Here is a 14732-nt window from a genome sequence, read left to right on the forward strand (position 1 = left end):
CCCCGCTCCCAGCTGCCCCTTCCCCGGGGCCCGGGGCCGAGTTCGGGGGGCACCGTTGGGGAGGAGGGAGGGTGGCGGGGCCGAGATTGGCGTGAAAATGATCAAGGGCCGCGGGCAGCGCCGGAGCGCAGCGCCCGTCTGATGCTGCCCGCCCAGAGGCCCCGTCGAACAAAGGCGGCATTGAGGCCCCGGGCTGCGTCCCCAAGCCCGGACCCCCCCTCTGGGCTGGCATCTTGGCGCGACATTAATGAACTCGCCTGTTTGTGCTCCCCTGGCCCCTCTCTCCTCCCACCACCCGGGGGGCACTGTATATATCCGCGCCTCCTCGCCCGCCTCGGGCACTTTAGGGCTCACACCCTAAAACCTTTGCCTGGCCGGGATGGAGCAAGGAGGGAAGAGGACGTGGGGTGCTGTCCCCATGGTCCGCCTGTCCTTCCCCGTGATGCTGCTGCTCCTACAGCTGGCTGGGGGTGCTCCCATGGGCCAGGGGTTGTACCCCATGCCAGCTAGCGTCCTGCAAGGTCAGTGCCAGCGGTGGGCACGGGGCATCATTTGGGCAGGGTTTTTAGGGGGGAGCTGTAGGAGCTGGGATTCTTTTATTTTATTTTTGGGGGTGGCACAAAGAGGATGCTCAGTTCCCCATCCTATCCATGCCACCTCCATCCACCCATGTGCCAACCCCATGGGGAGGTGACATCACCCCAAGCAATGCCAATGGGACTGCCAGAGCCTTTGCCCACTTAACACCTACTATGGAGATACTGGGGCATGGGTGGTAGGCTGGGGGCTTTGTTGGGGGGATGGGGGGGTCACAGTGTTCTGAGTGAGCCCCCTGCAGCGCTGTCGAGCCGGGGGACGCTGGTGTTGGAAGCGGCACTGAGGAGCGCGCTGCTGGCACTGGAGCAGGCACTGGCTGAGCAGCAGAAGCAACGGGGTGCCTGTGGGCTCTGTGCTCCCTGCCTCTTCCCTCCCTGTGCCAACATCACCCAACACTGCCCACGTGAGTCTCATCTCCCCGCAGCCCTACCCCACCCCCTATAGATCCTACCCAGACAATATCCCCCATAGTTGCCACCCCTATAGGCTTTACCAAAACAGTGCCCTTTCTGCTAGAGACCCTACTGAAACACTGCCCAGAGACCCTACCCAAGCAGATCCCCATCCTCTTGAGATACTACCCAAACTGAAGCCCTACCCAAAACACTGCCAGACCCTTTCTTCCCACCCCAAATACTCCCCCAAAACATACCCTGAGACCCTACCCCACTCAGGAGACCCTACCAAAACATAACAGCCTCACCATGCCTCCTCCCCACCCACCCTGGGATGGCCCAGGCAGTGATGGGCAGGGGGCAATGAGGACGTGAGGATGCCCACAACCTCACTGTCCCCACAGCCCCTGCCATGCCCCCTGCCGTGCCTCCCAGCTGCCAGGCCCTGCTGGATGCCCAGGATCTGCCCGAGCTGCCCCAACGCCACTGGGCTCTGAGCCAGGCATGTGCCTCCTACCTGCGCCTGTGCCCCCCCCAGGGCACTCAGCCTGCCTGCATCCTGCTCAGTGCCCAGCGCTGCCAGCACCGCCTCCAGGAGTGCCGTGAGTGGGCACCTCCTGGAAAGGGGAGACCCTACAATAACAAATGAGGCATCAGATTGCCTGGAGGGGATATTGGGCAGTGAGGGTGGGATGAGATGGGAGGGGAGAGGGAGGCTAGAGGGGTGATGGGGTGAGAGGGGAGAGGGAAGTTGGAGGATGAAACATTGTGTGGTGGAATGAGAGGAAGAAGAATTGGGGATGAAGGAAGAATGTGGAGTGAGATCTGTGGGCTGGAAGCATTGGGATGGGGAAATGGGAGTGGAGGCACTGAGGGATGATTGGGAACATGAGTGAGATTAGGAGGAAAAGAACTGGGGATGAAGGAGGGATCTGGGGTCCAAATGAGATTTGTGGGATGGAGGTTTTGGGAGGGATGGGGAAATGGGGATGGGGCATTGGAGATGGTGCAGGGGATGCGGTGGGATGAGAAATGTGAATTCAGAAGTGGGATGGAGCACTGGAAGGATCACAGAGGGATCGAAGTGGAACAGGGAGATATGGGGTGGAATGGAGAGATCGAGGGCACAGACACTGAGGGGTGGAGGATTTGGAATGGGACAGGACACTGAGGGTACACACTGGGACACAAAGCCACTGGGGACAACGAGGACATCGGGTGGCACTGAGGGCAGCGGACACACGGCCCCCACCCACCACACCAACTCAATTCCACAGTGCTGGCGAAGGCAGCCCCGAATCCCAGCATAGCAGCAGCAATGCCAGGTGAGCCGGGGACAGCAGCCCCCGCCACCCCCCGGCCCCCAGCCCCACGCTGTGCCGGGGGGCAGAGGTTAGCGTCGGCAGCTGCCGGCCCGCAGGGTGCCCCCGGCCCACCGCCCGCTCGCCTCCGTGAACACGATGAGGCGTGACAGCGCGTCCTACCCCCGCCGCCCCCTCCCTCCACGGCCACACTCCTCACAGCTTTATCCCCTCAGAGCGCTGCGGGAGCCGGGCAGAGCCCTCCACCAACAGCACAGCCCCACGAGGACGCATCATGGGCGGCAGTGCGGCCCGGCGTGGAGCTTGGCCGTGGCTGGTGTCCGTGCGGCTGCACGGGGAGCTGGTGTGCGGTGGGGTGTTGGTGAGCCACACGTGGGCCCTCACCGCCGCCCACTGCTTCAACGGGTATGGTGTGGGGATGGGGGTGTGGGGCGGCACTGCTGTCCCCCCAGCCTAAATCGCTGATCTCCGCCCTTGTGCCAGGAACCAGAACGAGCTGGCATGGACGGTGGTGGTGGGTGACCACGAGCTGGGCAAGGCGGACCCCGGGGAGCGGGCAGTGCCTGTGCGACGCATCGTGCCTCACCCCAAGGTTGGTGGAGGTGGGCACTTCCAGATCATTCCTACGCTCCCCATAACTCCTCACCTACACTCCCTTCACCTCCCTCAGTTCAACCCCAAGACGTTTCATGGGGACCTGGCGCTGCTGGAGCTGGCGGAGCCGCTGGCCCCATCAGCCTCCGTGAGCCCCGTGTGCCTGCCCAGCGGTACCACCGAGCCCAGCCCCAGCACCCCCTGTCACATTGCGGGGTGGGGGTCCCTGTTTGAAGGTAGGTGCCACCCAGCACCCATGGGGTCTGTGCTTGGTGCTGAGCCACCAAACCGAAGGAGCAAAAAGAAGAGGGTTTGGGCACCCCAAGCATGGGATACCCCATAATGGGCACCTTGTCTGGCAGAGGGGCCATCGGCTGAGGTGGTGATGGAGGCACAGGTGCCCCTGCTCAGCCAGGAGACGTGCCGGGCAGCTCTGGGCAGAGAGCTGCTCACCAGTGCCATGTTCTGTGCCGGGTATCTGTCTGGGGGCATCGATTCCTGCCAGGTAATGCCAACCCACAAGATGGCAGGGCCCTGGGGTGAGCACACAGCCTGTCCTGCTTGGGCTGATGTGCAGATATCCCCCTCAGGGTGACTCGGGTGGTCCACTGGTGTGCCAAGACCCCTCCTCGCACCGCTTTGTCCTCTATGGCATCACCTCGTGGGGTGATGGCTGTGGAGAGCGGGGTAAGCCAGGTGTCTACACTCGCGTGGCTGCCTTTGCCGACTGGCTCAGCCTGCAGATGGACCGTGAGTGCCAGTGTGGGGCATGGGGTGGCACCCCAGGGGGCTCAGCATTTCACAGCAGCACTGTGCCCTCACAGCTGTTCCTGGCAGCCGGGAGCCAAGCTGCTTTGACCTGCTGGCCCTGTCCCAGCTGCCCCCTGAGCAGCAGCCCCTCGAGCACACCCGTCTCTGCTCCTTCTATGCGGGGTCCTGCCGGGCTGCCCCAGGCCAAGCCAGCTGCACACACCTTGCTGATGAGACTTGCCGTGCCCGGATGAGGCGATGCGGTGAGATGAAGTGATGGCATGGGGCTGGGGGACTGAGCTGGGTTGGCATGGGGCTGAGGACACAGCTCTCTTGCTGAACCCACAGAGCTGCATTCCTACGCCCAGACCCTGGTGGGTCTCCTGCGCCAGGCTGGGGACTTCATCCAAAACCAGCTTGACTTCTCCTTCCTTACCCGCACCCTGCCACAGCTCCTGGGCAAGATCTATGGTCATCTCTTCCCCGTCCGCATCCGTAGAGATGCCCCAGGTACCCACATGGGCTGTGCATCCCTTTGGAGATGTGCCACCCCTGTGCACCAACACCCTGCCCTGAACTGCCCGACACCCTGTCCCTCCTGCTTGTCTCTGCAGACCCAGCAATGGTCAAGCACCCCACATCTGAGGGACCCCTGAGACCAACCCACAGGTAAAGGGGGATGTGTGGGCATCAGGAGTTGTGGCAGAGAGGGGGACAGGTTTCGAGGAGGTCAGCACTGATATGGCTTCTTGCATTCAACAGCAGGGTCTTGTTCTTCCCAGGACCCACCAGGGGTGCATGCGAGGTGGCAGTGCCCAGGGGATGGGTGGCACCAGGCACCCACCTGAGCTCACCCTGCTGTGCTTGCAGGCAGCTGCTCACCTTCAGGGAGTTTTTTGGGTCTGTGGGGCCACGGCTGCAGGACTGGGTGCAGGCTCTGAAGGCCACAGTGGGGGGCAGCACTCTGGCACCCACCCCAGATGGGGAGCAGCTCCTTGAGGAGACATGGCTCTTCTTACAGGTACTTGGAGAGAAATGTGCTGAGGGGAGCACTGCCCCTATGATGGTGCCAGCAGGGACCATCCCCCTGCAGCACCCCTTGGGTGCCCCTCTGTCTGCACTGTCCCCCTCCCCTTCCCTGTAGCAGGGTGAGGAGCTGGTGGAGGAGCTGGTGGGACAGGGCAGAGCCTTCCTCACTCAGCTCCGGGCAGAGATGGACCTTGACACGACGTTGGAGGCCATGCAGGCACTCGGAGAGCCAATTGGAGAGCCAATTGGGAACCCTGTGCTGAACTGTGAGCCGTGGGGGGGAGGTTTGGTAGGGTATGGGGTTGATCAAGTTTGGGACTGGTGGAGCGTGGGAGTATCCAGCACTAAGCTCCATGCCCAGGCAGTGCCCACTGAGAGTATCACCAATCATGTTTTCATCCAGGGGCAGCACACAGAGAGAAACGAGAACTGGTGCCCACAATGCCGGGGCTGGAGGAAGAGGGGGAGGAGGCAGGCACAGGCAGAGGTAAGCACCCTGCAGCACCTGTGCTATGTGATGCTATGGAGATGGTGACAAATCCAACCCCAGCATTGCACCCCAGCCTGAGGCTGGCTGCAGCACGGTGCCCCCACACATCCCCTGACACCCCCTCTCCGTCTCTCTCCTATTTCCCCCCAGTTGCAGCTTGCCCCGGCCTCAATGCTTCTGCACTGCGGGTTGGCGTGGTGCAGGAGCTCTACGCCTGGGTGCTGCAGGTGCCAGAGCCAGATCTGGCCATGACCTTCCAGGAGGTGCGAGCAGTGCTATTGGCAGCATGTAACTATCTCCCCAGCTGTGGGGCTGACAGTGTTTTCCTCCTCCTACAGATCCTGGTGGACCTGAGCTCCAAAAACACCAAGGGGCTGTACCGGGCGCAGGTGCGGGCCACTGTGGGCGGCCGGCCCACGGCTTTTGCTGGGCTGGTGGGGCTGGAGAGTGACTCGCTGGCACGCAGCATGCCTGGCCTCGTGGCCTTGGCACTTGAGGCTCTGAAAACCTAGGGGTGCCTGCAGGGGATGAGGAATGACTCCTGTTCCCCATGGGCACTTCTTATTTATTTGTACAGAGAAAGGTTTATTTTTCAATAAAGAAAGGCTCTATTTTCTGGTAGCTGGTGAGGATGAAACAAGTGACGTGCCAAGCGGTGCCGGTGAGGTGGGCATCGGCAGGATGTGACACCCCTGTGCATCTCCCCTCACCACTTCCCACCCCCAAGAAACATCCCCCATTCCTCAAGTCCTTCCCCTGGCATGGGGGGGGAGGTTGGGTACCCACTACCCACAGCGCTCTTCACCCCAGAGTACAGCACCCTGTGCCACCCAGGTGGGGACCCTCACCGAAACTCACACCAGTGTTAGACCACATGTGCCATAGGCACTGATTAGGTGCCAACACTTCCACGTCTCCCAGCAGCATCTGCTGAGCAGTGAAGGGACTGCTCCTCCAAGCACTCAGGTGACGAGATGGCACCGAGAGGTGGTTGGCCCAGCTGTTCCTGCCTGTCTTTCTTCTCTGGGCGTGGGGGTGCCGGAAGCAGGGGGGCCAGAGTGGGTATCCGGAGCCAGCAGCCTTCCCCCCAGCACCTGGCACCATCCATCTCTGCGGCCGGACATCCGCTCAGGCAGGCCAAGCAGGGAGGTGGCGAGGAGCTGGCACGGCACGAAGGCACCGCAGGCACCGCATGGGGGACATGGCAGTGCTGCTGGCCTTGTTTGGGGCACTGGTGCTGTCGGGTGAGCGGAGCCGTGGGGTTTGGGTACAAGGATGCTGGGGGTTCCTGGGTCACTGCAGTGAGGTTGGGGCTGGGGTGGTGGTGTCTGTGTCCCAGCTGAGCACACGTGTATCCTTATGTGTCCTAGTCTATGTCCATGTGTGCACCTACTTCCATGCCCAATGCCATGGCTTCTGCACTGGCATCTTGTACTAGTTTGTCCCTACATGGCTCTATATCCATGTGTTTGTATATCCCTGTGTTCTGTGTCCATGCATGCCTATGTGTCCCCATAAGTGTGCCATTCCTGTGCCCATGCACCACATCTGGGTGCCCACCTCCCTGTCCTTGCATGGCACTGACACGCTGTGCACCCACACCCTCTGTCTACCTCTGCCCACCCCCTCTGCCTGACCTTGAGCCCCCCAGGTGGGCTCTGTGTTAACCAGGAGGAGCGGCTCATCCATTACCTCTTTGAGGAGAGAGGCTACAACAAGGAGGTGCGCCCCGTTGCCTCTGCCGATGAGGTTGTGGATGTCTACCTGGCCCTCACCCTCTCCAACCTCATCTCACTGGTGAGCCCCAGTGGGCAGTGCCTGGGGTCCAGCTGTACTCCAAGGGCTGCCTTGGGTTGAAGGTCTTGGTTTGGTAGGGGGTATGACCATGGCATTTCAGTGTCCCCCATGTTATTGCAGAAAGAGGTGGACGAGACACTCACCACCAACGTATGGGTTGAACAAGTGAGTAGGGACAGGAGGGATTGAGGGGACTGGGGCCATCACTGGCAAACTCCTGCCCAGACCCCTCTTCCCTGTCAGTACCATCATCCTCATGCCAGATCCATGGGCAAGGGGTGTCATTGGCCTGGTCATGGTGAGGTGACCCAGGGGTGTCTCCTACCAGAGCTGGACTGATTACCGCCTGCAGTGGAACACATCTGAATTTGGAGGTGTTGACGTGCTCCGCCTGTTGCCAGAGATGCTGTGGCTGCCTGAGATAGTCCTGGAGAACAAGTGAGCAGAGCTTGGTTCACCTCCCAATTTCCCTGGGCAAGCATCCTCAGCCAGAGCTGTGCTCAGTGCCCAGGGCTCTCCCTTGCCTTGCCACCACCTCAATTTCTCTCATGCAGCAATGACGGGCTCTTTGAAGTCGCCTACTACTGCAACGTGCTGGTCTACAACACCGGCTATGTCTACTGGCTGCCCCCTGCGATCTTCCGCAGTGCCTGCGCCATCAACGTCAACTTCTTCCCCTTTGATTGGCAGAACTGCACCCTCAAATTCAGGTGTGGGGTCTGGCATGTTCCCAATCATTGTGTCAGAGAATGGGGGGAGAGGACAAAGTGGTAGGCACAGACCCTCATCACCTGTATCCTACCATATTTCAGCTCACTGGCATACAATGCGCAGGAGATCAGTATGCACCTGAAGGAGGAGACTGACCCAGACACCGAAAAGTATTACCGGGTGGAGTGGATCATCATTGACCCCGAAGGCTTCACGGGTAGCGCTGGTGCTCCCTGCTGAGTCCTGGGTCAGTGGGACACCCTGTAAGGGACTCAGGGTCCCCCATGCTGTCCCATGTGTCCCAACAGAAAATGGCGAATGGGAAATCATCCACCGCCCGGCCCGCAAGAACATCCACCCCAGCTACCCCACTGAGAGCAGCGAGCACCAGGACATCACCTTTTACCTCATCATCAAGCGCAAGCCACTCTTCTACATCATCAACATCGTCACACCCTGTGTCCTCATTGCCTTCATGGCCATCCTTGTCTTCTATCTGCCTGCTGACAGTGAGTGGCACCTACAGTGGGCATGGGTACACCCATGTCCCATACCTATCCTGGAACATGTGGATACCCCAATGTCCAACACAGCACTATGACAACCCTGTGCAGGACACCATCCAACCACCCCTGAGTAGGGCATGGGATAACCCAAATGGGACCCTAGGCTACCCCTAGAGCATAAAGCCCTATATGGAGCAGTATAGGGTGGGACACTGGGAGGGGACATGGGACGGCTTCCTCTGCTCTCCAGGTGGTGAGAAGATGACTCTGGTGATCTCGGTGCTCCTGGCCCAATCTGTCTTCCTTCTGCTGGTCTCCCAGCGCCTGCCTGCCACCTCCCACGCCATCCCCCTCATTGGCAAGTGAGTTTTGGGCACATCTCACAGTCCCAAGGTGGCAGAGAATGGCTCTGCATCTCCCCAGACCCCTGCAACTATACCAGCCCCAGATCTGTGTTCCTACCCCCACAGGTACCTTCTGTTCATCATGCTGCTGGTGACGGCCGTGGTGGTGATCTGCGTCGTGGTCCTCAACTTCCATTTCCGCACCCCCAGCACTCACATCATGTCTGATTGGGTGAAAGAGGTGAAAGGGTGACGGGCAAGGGAGGGCAGCCACTGTGCATCATGGCACTGGGGTGTTCAATCTGTGCCACCCAGACAGTTGCATGCTTGGTTGAGGACAGAAAGTGGGGACACGGTGGCATGTCCTATGCCAGGTGTTCCTGGAGATCCTGCCCCGCTTGCTGCACATGTCACACCCAGCTGAGAGCCCAGCAGGTGCCCCGTGCATCCGGCGCTGCAGCTCGGCTGGGTACATCGCCAAGGCAGAGGAGTACTACAGTGTCAAGTCCCGCAGCGAGCTCATGTTTGAGAAGCAGTCAGAGAGGCACGGGCTGTCCAGCCGTGTCACCCCTGCCCGTGAGCCTCAGCCCCCCTGTGGGAATGTGGGGACATGGGATGGGTGGCTGCTGTCCTTGGGAGCTCAGGGTCATCCCATCCCCAGGCTTTGCACCAGCAGCCACAAGTGAGGAGCAGCTCTATGATCACCTGAAACCCACCCTGGATGAGGCCAATTTCATTGTCAAGCATGTGCGGGAGAAAAACAGCTACAATGAGGTGGGGACCATGGGCACAGTGGGGAATGATGGGGCAGAGTGGGATCCCTAGGCTCCCCATGCTCTGCTCCTGGCTCCCTCCTCAGGAAAAGGACAACTGGAACCGCGTGGCACGGACCCTGGACCGCCTCTGCCTGTTCCTCATCACCCCCATGCTGGTGGTAGGCACTCTCTGGATTTTCCTCATGGGCATCTACAACCACCCACCACCACTGCCCTTCTCTGGAGACCCCTTCGACTACCGGGAGGAGAACAAGCGCTACATATAGGGCAGCCATGAGAGTGGGGGTGGGGTGCTTTATAGCAGCCCCTCCACTCCTTCCTGCCTACCTGCTGCGGCTAGGAGAAATAAAGCTGGGTGCTTCACAATGTGGGGTGCAGAACTGGTGGTTAAATGGGACCCACAACCCCCATTCAGACCCACAAGTGTTGTCCCATCACTTAGTGCCGCCCTGGCGCCCAGAGGGTGCCTCCTTCCCTGCACAGCTCCGGTTTCAAGGGACGCAGCTGATGTCCCCACACTGGTGGGGGCCCAGGACAGCTGTCACATCCTCTCCGCTAAGCCAGGAATGCAATGACATGGGGCTGGACGGGACTCAAAGCCTTGGGATAGGCATTGCTCCCCAGACTGAGCGGAGGACTTCCCCACCCTGGGGGCCACTAGTGGCCACTAAGGGGGACACAAAGCACTGTCTGGGGGCGTTGCAAGAGTGCACACATGGCTGCAGATTTCTGCTACGGAGCTATACACATCACTTCAGGGGATATGGGGAAACTGAGGCATGGAGCTCCTTTGGTTCCCATCCCCAAATCCGGCTCTTCTTCCCAGCACGCTGCCATCACCCCACCAGCACAGAAGGGGAGACGTGGGTTGTCACTCACCCCTCCCTTATCCCTCATTGCTGCTGAGAACAGCTGATGGGGTCAGGGACAGCTGTCCCATCCCAGCGGGCGCCAGGCCCAGAACGCTGGAGCGCAGGCGACTGAGCAGAGCCCCAGCCCTGCGCCTGCAGCTCCAACATGCGCTGCTCCGATCTCCTCCTCCTCCTCCTCGCCCTCTGTGCCCTGCCAGGTAAGGTGTGCCCACCCCAGGGAGAGGGGCAGCTCCGGGGAGAGGGGAGGCTAAAGTGTCCCTGGTGTCCCCTTCCACCACCTTTTCCCTGGGGTTTTGTCACTCGTGGGTGCACAGCATTGTGCGCCGTCCCCATGGGGTGTCCCCATGTGTGCTGTCCCCATGCCCTGCTTGCACACCACCAAGGCTTTACGTGTACCCCCTCCCCACGCACACCCCCCAGCCATATCAGTATTGCCCCAAGGGCAGCACTAAGCTTCCCATCCCCTCCCGGATTGCCCCCCACCCCAAGGTATAAGCTGCAGGAATCAGGAGGAGAAGCTGCTCCAGGACCTGATGACCAACTATAATCGCCACCTGCGCCCAGCGCTGCGTGGAGACCAGGTCATTGACGTCACCCTCAAACTCACCCTCACCAACCTCATCTCCCTGGTGAGACTCCCTCAGCACTATGGATTTGGGGTGCTGGGGTGATGCTGCTGGAGCTGGGTGACCCCAGTGGAATGCTGGAGCTAAAGGTGCCTTTCCCCTTCCTTCCCTGTCAGAATGAGCGGGAGGAGACCCTCACCACCAATGTTTGGATCGAGATGGTGAGACCTCAGGCAGGACACTCCCTGATCACCCCTGATGGCAATTTGTAGTGGGCTGGCACCATAACCTACAGTCCTTGTTGTGGATGTTCCTTTTGGGGCAGCCCCAGGGAGCACCATGACTCCTACACTTTGCTCCCCTTCTCCAGCAATGGTCCGACTATCGCCTGCGGTGGGACCCTGATAAATACGATGACATCCAGCAGCTGCGGGTGCCCTCCACCATGGTTTGGCTGCCCGACATTGTCTTGGAGAACAAGTGAGGCCATGCTAGGGTACAGCAGGGACACTTTCCCGCATGTGGTTGGCCTCACTTTGGGGCTGAACCTGCTCTTTTCCCCCCAGCATTGATGGGACATTCGAGATCACGCTGTACACCAACGTGCTGGTGTACCCTGATGGCAGTATCTACTGGCTGCCCCCTGCCATCTACCGCAGCTCCTGCTCCATCCACGTCACCTACTTCCCCTTTGACTGGCAGAACTGCACCATGGTCTTCCAGTGAGCACAGCTTGTGGTGTTGGGGGTGGCCCCATAGGGACAGATGTGAGATGTCCCAATTTGCTCCAGAGTGGGCATCTTTCAATGAGTCCCAGAATGGCTGAGTGCCATTGACCTGGCACCTGGTTAACTGTGGGTGATAAGAGACACGTTTGCCCAGTTAAACTCCCATACAAGAGAGAGAAGGGTGAACTGGCACGACACAGTGTCACTTTCATAGAACAGCTTAGAAGGGAATGGATCTCAAAGACTGTTGAATTCTAACACCTCTACCATGGGCGGGGTTGCCAACCTCTCCTGCCCCTCCCCAGGTCCCAGACCTACAGTGCGAACGAAATCAACCTGCTGCTGACAGTGGAGGAAGGCCAGACAATAGAGTGGATCTTCATTGACCCTGAAGCCTTCACAGGTAACCCCATGACCTCCCCCATGGCATCCCAAGGACAAACATTCCAAGGACAAGCATCCCACTCCATGATGCCCCACAGCCTGCAGCAACGGTGGTGGCTGCTGAAATCAGGCAGTGTCAGGGGATGGGGGCTGTTAGCAGCCCTTGCCATTACACGGGCACTTAAGTTATTAGTGGAAGAGGGAGCAGGGGGGAGAGATTTGTTTTACCAGCCCCCCCGGCTTGCAGCACTCACTACTTGGCAGTCCCTCCCGGAGAGCTGCTCCTGGCAGCTTGATTGATGCTGGGAACGTATCTGTCACGGCCAAACGATGACGTTTTCCATCACATTTTAATTGCATATTGAAGGAACAAAATGCTTTTCGGGCAGCGAGATTTATTTTTTCATTACCGGCCCAAGCTGCGATCTTGATTGGGAAAAATCTATCGCTCCTGCAGACAGCGGGGGAAAACAACGTGCCTTAATAAAGCGTCACGCTCGGCTTCCCCACGGCTGCCTGGTGGCAGGGAGATGGGGGACTCCCAGCCCCGCACATAACTCATCCCCAAAGGGTTGCAGGCATCCCCTCCTATAGCTTCCAGGGGAATTTTGGAGCACCCTTCCGTGCTCAGCTCTCTGTGGTGGCCATGGCCCTTTCCTCCCACCTGGTGCCACTTTGACGTGGAGACTTAAATGGTGGCATTGCCGCATGGCAGAGAATGGAGAATGGGCCATCAAGCACCGCCCTGCACGGAAGATCATCAACTCGGGGCGCTTCACCCCAGATGACATCCAGTACCAGCAGGTGGTCTTTTACCTCATCATCCAACGCAAGCCGCTCTTCTACATCATCAACATCATCGTGCCCTGCGTCCTCATCTCTTCCATGGCTGTGCTGGTCTACTTTCTGCCTGCCAAAGGTACTCTAGCTGGTGGGCACAGAGGTGCAGTAATAGGAGCGTGGGTTAGTGGGCATGGTGGTGATGGGTCAACAGCTGAATTCAATGGTCTTTGTGGTCTTTTTCAGCCTTAATGATTCTATTGTATTTGGGATCTGAGGTGGATTTCTGAGCATCTTAGAGTTAAGCTCTCTTGTAGAACTTAGTTGGGTCAATGCTGGGGCATGGCAGCCTCTTTGGCAAAGCAGTGTCATGCCCACACCATTGCGCCTCGCCAACCTTACCCTTTGCTTTGTCAGCGGGGGGGCAGAAGTGCACCGTCTCCATCAACGTCCTTCTGGCCCAGACTGTCTTTCTCTTCCTCATTGCCCAGAAGGTGCCCGAGACCTCCCAGGCAGTGCCACTCATCGGGAAGTAAGTAAGGCAAGGGGATGGGGAGCACCATGTCAGCAGGTCTCCAGGTGCCACGGGCAGGTGGAAACCACCTCCAGTCTGCCCATACTCTAGGCAGACAGGGGACAGGGAACCAGGGCTCACAGACAACCACATCCCATCCCTCCGTGTGCAGGGCTGGCATAGGGCTGTCACATGCCCATGTCCCACTGCTGATCTCCAGTTTCTTTTGGTATCAAAATGGACTTATCACAGCTTGTAACCCAGTGGTTGCACTGCCTGCTGAGGCCCCATGTTCCCTCCCCAGGTACCTGACCTTCCTCATGGTGGTGACAGTGGTGATCGTGGTGAATGCTGTCATCGTCCTCAACGTCTCACTGAGAACACCCAACACTCACTCCATGTCTCAGAGGGTGCGCCAGGTAACTGTCTCCATTCTCCTGCCCCATGGTAAATGGGGTCAGTATCTCTGGTCCCACCCCCAGACTGGGGACCCCTAGATGTCCCCAGGGGACCACACAGAACGACCAAGCTACTGAACACCGGGGAGCAGAAGTTGCCCATAGGCACAAGCGTTCCCTAATGGGATGCTCCCCAGCAGGGGGAACATAATCACACCTGGGCAATTTGGGTGGGTCATGTCCATGTTCCCAGGTGTGGCTGCACCTCCTGCCCCGCTACCTGGGCATGCACATGCCAGAAGAGGCCCCGGGGCCGCCGCCAGCCACCCGGCGACGCAGTTCCCTGGGGCTGATGGTGAAAGCCGATGAGTACATGCTATGGAAAGCCCGGACTGAGCTTCTCTTTGAGAAGCAGAAGGAGAGAGATGGACTGATGAAAACCGTGCTGGAGAAGATTGGTGAGAGAGTATCACCTGGGCAGGGATGTGAGGCACTCACCAATGCACTGAGTGATGCTGGCTCATGCAGGACGTGGCCTGGACAACAACTGTGCACAGGACTTCTGCCAGAGCCTGGAGGAGGCGAGCCCCGAGATCCGGGCGTGCGTTGAGGCCTGCAACCACATTGCCAACGCCACGCGAGAGCAGAATGACTTCAGCAGCGTGAGTTGGGACACATGGCACAGAGGGGCTGGGGGCGGTGGGATGGGCCCTCATCATCACCTTGGTATGAGCCAACAGGAGAACGAAGAGTGGATCCTGGTGGGGAGAGTGATTGACCGCGTCTGCTTCTTCATCATGGCCTCGCTCTTTGTGTGCGGCACCATTGGCATCTTCCTCATGGCTCACTTCAATCAGGCGCCTGCCCTGCCCTTCCCTGGGGACCCCAAGACGTACCTGCCCCCATGACAGGTCCAAATGGCAGGGTCTGGAGGTCCCCAGACCTGGCTCCCAGCACCAAGAGTGGTGACAGGAGCACGGGTGGCTGTGGTTGTGCTGAAAGCAGAAGTAAAGCCCGTGGTGGTCTCATGAGCTCCTGAATATCTTTGTACCCACTGGAGGGGTTACTCTCATTGGACAGTCCTGGCATGACCCTGAGGGTTGCACCTAGCTGGGGACAGGGATGGTGTTACAGACCTTCAAGGCACACAGCATCCCATGGAGGCACTGAGGGGTGGGA

General features: G+C 59.3%; 3 protein-coding genes across 6 annotated transcripts; all 3 read left to right on the forward strand.

Annotated features, from left to right (window-relative positions):
• The first annotated feature begins 768 nt into the window (after nucleotides 1-768).
• Nucleotides 769-5792, forward strand: PRSS56 (serine protease 56). The gene is made up of 16 exons (XM_010716806.4): nucleotides 769-1000; nucleotides 1397-1594; nucleotides 2270-2317; nucleotides 2530-2719; nucleotides 2798-2906; nucleotides 2985-3144; nucleotides 3271-3413; nucleotides 3499-3658; nucleotides 3733-3921; nucleotides 4007-4168; nucleotides 4273-4327; nucleotides 4529-4679; nucleotides 4803-4953; nucleotides 5091-5174; nucleotides 5328-5440; nucleotides 5516-5792. The coding sequence occupies exons 1-16, from the start codon at nucleotides 769-771 to the stop codon at nucleotides 5687-5689; spliced, it is 2319 nt and encodes a 772-aa protein (XP_010715108.2). The 3' UTR covers nucleotides 5690-5792.
• A 474-nt stretch (nucleotides 5793-6266) lies between these two features.
• Nucleotides 6267-9677, forward strand: CHRND (cholinergic receptor nicotinic delta subunit). Of its 3 annotated transcripts, none has more exons than XM_003209154.5 (12): nucleotides 6267-6421; nucleotides 6829-6974; nucleotides 7095-7139; nucleotides 7303-7412; nucleotides 7529-7684; nucleotides 7787-7902; nucleotides 7994-8194; nucleotides 8442-8553; nucleotides 8662-8776; nucleotides 8910-9111; nucleotides 9197-9309; nucleotides 9395-9677. In XM_003209154.5, the coding sequence occupies exons 1-12, from the start codon at nucleotides 6370-6372 to the stop codon at nucleotides 9575-9577; spliced, it is 1551 nt and encodes a 516-aa protein (XP_003209202.1). In that variant the 5' UTR covers nucleotides 6267-6369; the 3' UTR covers nucleotides 9578-9677. The 3 variants fall into 3 exon arrangements, with proteins under 3 accessions (XP_003209202.1, XP_085089109.1, XP_085089110.1); XM_085232983.1 differs by having other exon boundaries at nucleotides 6292-6421; nucleotides 7052-7139; XM_085232984.1 differs by having other exon boundaries at nucleotides 6292-6421; nucleotides 6849-6974; nucleotides 7052-7139.
• A 546-nt stretch (nucleotides 9678-10223) lies between these two features.
• On the forward strand, nucleotides 10224-14584 carry CHRNG (cholinergic receptor nicotinic gamma subunit). 2 transcript variants are annotated; one of them, XM_003209155.5, is made up of 12 exons: nucleotides 10224-10380; nucleotides 10673-10812; nucleotides 10926-10970; nucleotides 11120-11229; nucleotides 11316-11471; nucleotides 11783-11880; nucleotides 12577-12780; nucleotides 13059-13173; nucleotides 13460-13574; nucleotides 13807-14011; nucleotides 14082-14215; nucleotides 14294-14584. In XM_003209155.5, exons 1-12 carry the CDS (start codon nucleotides 10329-10331, stop codon nucleotides 14459-14461), a joined length of 1542 nt encoding a protein of 513 aa, XP_003209203.1. In that variant the 5' UTR covers nucleotides 10224-10328; the 3' UTR covers nucleotides 14462-14584. The 2 variants fall into 2 exon arrangements, with proteins under 2 accessions (XP_003209203.1, XP_085089111.1); XM_085232985.1 differs by lacking the exon at nucleotides 11316-11471.
• Nucleotides 14585-14732: the final 148 nt, after the last annotated feature.

The sequence above is a fragment of the Meleagris gallopavo genome, chromosome 11, assembly GCF_905368555.1.
Source record: "Meleagris gallopavo chromosome 11, MGAL_WU_HG_1.1, whole genome shotgun sequence".
NCBI classification, from domain to species: domain Eukaryota; kingdom Metazoa; phylum Chordata; class Aves; order Galliformes; family Phasianidae; genus Meleagris; species Meleagris gallopavo.

Coding starts and splice junctions, on each gene's coding strand:
- CHRND (XM_003209154.5), top strand. CDS start 6,370: ATGGGGGACATGGCAGTGCTGCTGGCCTTGTTTGGGGCACTGGTGCTG. Junction 7,685..7,786: donor AACTGCACCCTCAAATTCAG/GTGTGGGGTCTG, acceptor ACCATATTTCAG/CTCACTGGCATACAATGCGC. Junction 7,903..7,993: donor TGACCCCGAAGGCTTCACGG/GTAGCGCTGGTG, acceptor GTGTCCCAACAG/AAAATGGCGAATGGGAAATC.
- CHRNG (XM_003209155.5), top strand. CDS start 10,329: ATGCGCTGCTCCGATCTCCTCCTCCTCCTCCTCGCCCTCTGTGCCCTG. Junction 10,813..10,925: donor TCACCAACCTCATCTCCCTG/GTGAGACTCCCT, acceptor CTTCCCTGTCAG/AATGAGCGGGAGGAGACCCT. Junction 11,230..11,315: donor GACATTGTCTTGGAGAACAA/GTGAGGCCATGC, acceptor TTTTCCCCCCAG/CATTGATGGGACATTCGAGA.
- PRSS56 (XM_010716806.4), top strand. CDS start 769: ATGGGTGGTAGGCTGGGGGCTTTGTTGGGGGGATGGGGGGGTCACAGT. Junction 3,414..3,498: donor GGGGCATCGATTCCTGCCAG/GTAATGCCAACC, acceptor TATCCCCCTCAG/GGTGACTCGGGTGGTCCACT. Junction 4,169..4,272: donor CATCCGTAGAGATGCCCCAG/GTACCCACATGG, acceptor TTGTCTCTGCAG/ACCCAGCAATGGTCAAGCAC.